Source organism: Polypterus senegalus, unplaced genomic scaffold (assembly GCF_016835505.1).
Source record: "Polypterus senegalus isolate Bchr_013 unplaced genomic scaffold, ASM1683550v1 scaffold_8309, whole genome shotgun sequence".
In the NCBI taxonomy this organism is placed as follows: domain Eukaryota; kingdom Metazoa; phylum Chordata; class Cladistia; order Polypteriformes; family Polypteridae; genus Polypterus; species Polypterus senegalus.
Window position 1 is genome coordinate 1 of NW_024385967.1, and position 4209 is coordinate 4209.

At 36.0% G+C, this 4209-nt stretch overlaps 1 protein-coding gene across 2 annotated transcripts; it reads left to right on the plus strand.

Annotated features, from left to right (window-relative positions):
• Positions 1-604: 604 nt before the first annotated feature.
• Positions 605-3396, plus strand: LOC120522504 (PWWP domain-containing DNA repair factor 3B-like). 2 transcript variants are annotated; one of them, XM_039743417.1, is made up of 7 exons: positions 605-744; positions 837-885; positions 982-1046; positions 1443-1508; positions 1949-2114; positions 2223-2423; positions 2510-3396. In XM_039743417.1, the coding sequence occupies exons 2-7, from the start codon at positions 838-840 to the stop codon at positions 2603-2605; spliced, it is 642 nt and encodes a 213-aa protein (XP_039599351.1). In that variant the 5' UTR covers positions 605-744; position 837; the 3' UTR covers positions 2606-3396. The 2 variants fall into 2 exon arrangements, with proteins under 2 accessions (XP_039599351.1, XP_039599350.1); XM_039743416.1 differs by lacking the exon at positions 605-744 and having other exon boundaries at positions 753-885.
• The last annotated feature ends 813 nt before the right edge of the window (positions 3397-4209 follow it).

The following is a 4209-nucleotide window of genomic DNA, read 5'->3' on the forward strand; positions in this document are numbered from 1 at the left end:
GAATTTGTAATGAATAGAGATAATGTGTATGTGGGTCAAAAGATGATAAAAATGGAAGTACAGGAGAAGAGAAAGCTAGTGAGGCCATAAGCAGAAATGGATGGATAAAGTAAAAGAAAATCTGAAGGGCAAGGGTCTGACTGGGGAGTAAGATCAGGGCTAAGCTGTATGGAGAGTGCTGATCAAGCACATCGACCCCACATAGAAGTGAGAATTGATGTTGATGATGAAGAAGAAATTGTTTGGCACTTGCAGCCCTTTAACCAGCTGTAGTGTCATATTTTTCATATACAGGTCAATTGCCTACAGTATATTTTTCTGTCGTATTTAAAATACTGCAGTGGTTGATGTAGTTTGCTGTGCCGTTAATGTCAACAGACAACATTAGGAGAACAAACCTGCAACCTACATCAGCTCAATATAAATTAGTATTTTCAGTTTTATTTTAAGATGTAAGTTGGCTGAAGAGTATATAGGTTATACTTCATGTCTGTACATAGAACCATGTCTATTTTCAGTAAACTGCTAAAACAGTTCCTTTCAGCAAACTTGCGACAAAAATATCTGCTGACAATTGGATATTAATGAAAAATAAGGTAAATTGCATACAACCATTTGTTAAACTTGTAATTTCACTTGTAGTTTTGGACTTTCACATGTGTGTGTTTTTTTCCTTCCTCCTTTTCATAGGACATCCCAAGGCAGCCTAATGGTTCAGTAGACTGTGGAATTTACATGTTGATGGTATTTAATTATTAATTATAGGCTTTATGTAACCTTTCATCTGTGTTTAGATTGTGTGTGATTTCAGTACTTTTTCTCTTGTCCTCTGTTAGTATGCACTTTATCTATCTGACCATGGAGGAACCCTTTGATTTTACTGCTGTAAGTCCTTTAAAGATGCTGATCCATACATTTCTTTCTTCATATGTGGCATACTTTTAACCATGGCATTCACTGATATATCCTTTGCTATCTTAGGATGACATGCCTGCCATTAGAAAGTGGTGGCGTTTGGTTGTTCTGGAGAACAGCTCGTATGGGTGGTAAATATTCAGTGTTTCCTTTTTGTTTTGTTAACAATTTATCCCATAATTTTATGTGGCCATGTCCTATGGTCTGGTTTAGTGGGTGCCAAATGACCTGTGCCTTTACAGATATTGGTACTTGTTCTGAGTGTACCATTGCTGAGTGCCGGTGCAGGTACCCTGCTTTTGGAGATGCTCCTTTTTGGGATGCATGGACAATCAAAGGTGACACCTCACATCCAACCGGGGAAAACAGTTTAAATAAGCTTGAAATTTACATTTTTTAATGTCTAAATGAGGTCATATAGTGTTACTTTAAATACACCAGTGTGTGTTTTGGTGTATACAGGTAAATGTTTACTGGCACTCTTTTTTCTGTTAAATGAATAACATCAATATTTTAATGTCTAAAAGTCAGGACCAAGAAGATCATGGCAGCAGTGAACTCGTTGAGGAATATACTGATACAGCCACACCAAGGTATTAATGTAGAACTTAGTCTACCACTGCGGTTTGATACTTGGTTCAACTTGAGTAAAAACCTTAAAATTGAACATGGTATGAAGGATTGTCATAAGCTTTGGGACCCGTTGTCACATGGGGAGTGTTAGATTGGTTATTTTGATGATTAGAATAAAAATATCTTCTAAGCTTTTCTGTGACATGCATATTACTTTAGCCAGTGTCCGGACTGGAGCAGTCATAATACTCTGAAGTAATGGATGTATTCAGAAAAGCTATTGAGATCACAACCAACAGGAGTTTTTGTAGTGATCCACAGAGTAATCCTCACAGTTTCAACTGTCTTCCAATGTGTCCACTTTTCCGAGGAAACACAACTGTTCAGACCAAAACCAGACAGCTTGCATAAGACAAATACTCCATGTGACAGTCTGATGTATTTATTTGTGTGTCCACAGTGTAGGAGAGCAGGCTGGCTGTGTGGCTCCAGTACGGCGGCTGACTGAAGAACAAGTTGCTCAGGTTTTTGCAGCTGCAGAGATCAGCAGGGCCTACAGGAGGACTCAACATGAGAAGCTGTTGGAGTTCATAATAAAGGACCATGGAGCAGATGATCACTTGCTGGTAACTTAGTTCAGATGACAAGTAAAACTTTGGTGATGTAATCTATCTGGCAGCTAAGAGCTAAGATGACTTTATAGTGCCAAACACTTGTATTGTCTTGTCCAACAGGCTGTTGTATCTCGTAAGGTATCGTCCAAATGGTTAAAAAATTATGAAAATCCTAAAGGTCACCGGGTAATGGCTTATATAGAAGATGAGGAGCTGATAGATTGCCTCTACAACTTTTTGGATGAAGTGCTGTCAAGAGCTGTAGGCCCTTTTGAGAGGATTGACAGAGTTCACATCATTCTGGAAGTGCTGATGCCAGAGGTTAATTAGCCTTCAGTAAATCTCTAATGAGTACAGAAAGTGTGTCTATGAGTAACATCCTCTCTTTTTCTGTGTTTTTATTAAAGTTATACAGACAGTTGAGGGGATTTCTCTGCTTGAGGCTGAAAATCTGTTCATGGATGGACCAGCAGACAGTGAGTGGTACGTCATGTGGAAAATAAACAGTCCTTTCTTTTTCTTTTCAGCGCCATTATTCTGTTAAAAAGAATACCCTATAGTTGTTGTGAATTTAGACAAGAATATAAACTAAATATATATAAATGTGAATATATATGTTTATAGTGACATTTAAACTATACATTAGTACATTTTTAGTATTGGTAAAATTACATTTAGAAGTATACCATATGTAGCATTTATTCTAAACTTTACAAGGTCAAGAATTGAGGTTTCAAATGACGACAAATGCAGAAGTGTTTCTGGTTGGTATGATTAGAATTTGTTCATTTGTGTGGTTATTTTAGTTTTGTTTTTTTAGTGACAGGGAAGAGTTTGACATACTTGTTTTACAACAGTTGGAAGCACAAGGATAGCACCACTGAGGCATTTAAACTCGGGATTACATCTCAACCCAACTCAAATAAATGTGTCTCTTTCTTTACATCTCTTTTGCCTTTTTTATTTGTGTGTTAAAATGACGGTGCATAATAGAGTTGTATATATTTAATGTAACTATTGATGTAAATAATAAAGGACACTTTCTGCTATTGTTAAAGATTGTTGATTAAGTTCTGTATGTTGGAAATTGCGTGTCTGTTTTTAGACAATTGATGTCATCTGGATTTTTTCTTTAATTGTTATAACTGCTTTGTAAAGTTGTTATGCATTTTACATTGTTGTTTTATTTATATATAATATATAGAAGCGGGCATGCTGTAGTTTTAATACTTTAGTATATTCCTTGATCAGTCTGTTTGTTAAATTTAATCTTTGTGCATTCTTTCTTTCAATTCAATTCAACTGACCAATCATTATTGATAATTGTAAATATTTCTTGAAATTGTTGCACAATTTATATTGAATAATTATTAATAAAATCTTGTTTTTGGTAGTGATAATACTGAGTGTTCTGTTTAAGTGGTGCTGGTCCAATCCCCTTGCGTATTAACACTGTTAGAACTGATAGATATGACCAGAGCCTCCACTTGTATCCACATGGTTACAAATGGTGTGCACTTTGCTGGTACCTGAAAATCCCACAAGATAACACAGCTTGGAAACTGAGCATCCTGATCAAGGCTTTGCTGTTCACTTACAAACATACTCTAGAATAATATGGTTCTTACTTATCTTTTATTAGGAGTCACATTTTCAATAACTGTTAGAGAGATATTAATTATAAAGAGACACGGCACCTCCCAGCAGGCACGAGAGTGTCTATTATGGGATGTTAAAAAAGCGAAGAAGGTGCACGAGTGCCGCAATAGTCAATTCCGCATTTGTTTGATATAAGTAAGAATCAGCAGTGTACCGAGTTAAGATAAGTGTGCGTTGATGACCAGAGGTGGGTTCGTTTGCATTTAACTTGTATTTTATGTTTTTTATATGTTAAGACGTAAAGTCGTTTACATGTACTGATTACGTTATTGATTTGGATTCTATACTGCCGGTAAGCTAGTGCTTAATTTCAGTAATACTGCCATCTAGTGGACTTTGGGTACTTTGTCAATAAGTTTTATGTATTCTTTTTTATTGTAGACCACACATACAAATCCACCTATTCGAGTACAGGTGTATATCTCCAAATAAATGAGTTCAATTTCAA

Bases quoted from the DNA above. Each gene is read 5' to 3' on its own strand.
- LOC120522504 (XM_039743417.1), top strand. From the start codon at position 838: ATGCACTTTATCTATCTGACCATGGAGGAACCCTTTGATTTTACTGCT. The intron at 886-981 runs GTAAGTCCTTTA...TTGCTATCTTAG, and splicing joins AACCCTTTGATTTTACTGCT to GATGACATGCCTGCCATTAG. The intron at 2,115-2,222 runs GTAACTTAGTTC...CTTGTCCAACAG, and splicing joins GAGCAGATGATCACTTGCTG to GCTGTTGTATCTCGTAAGGT.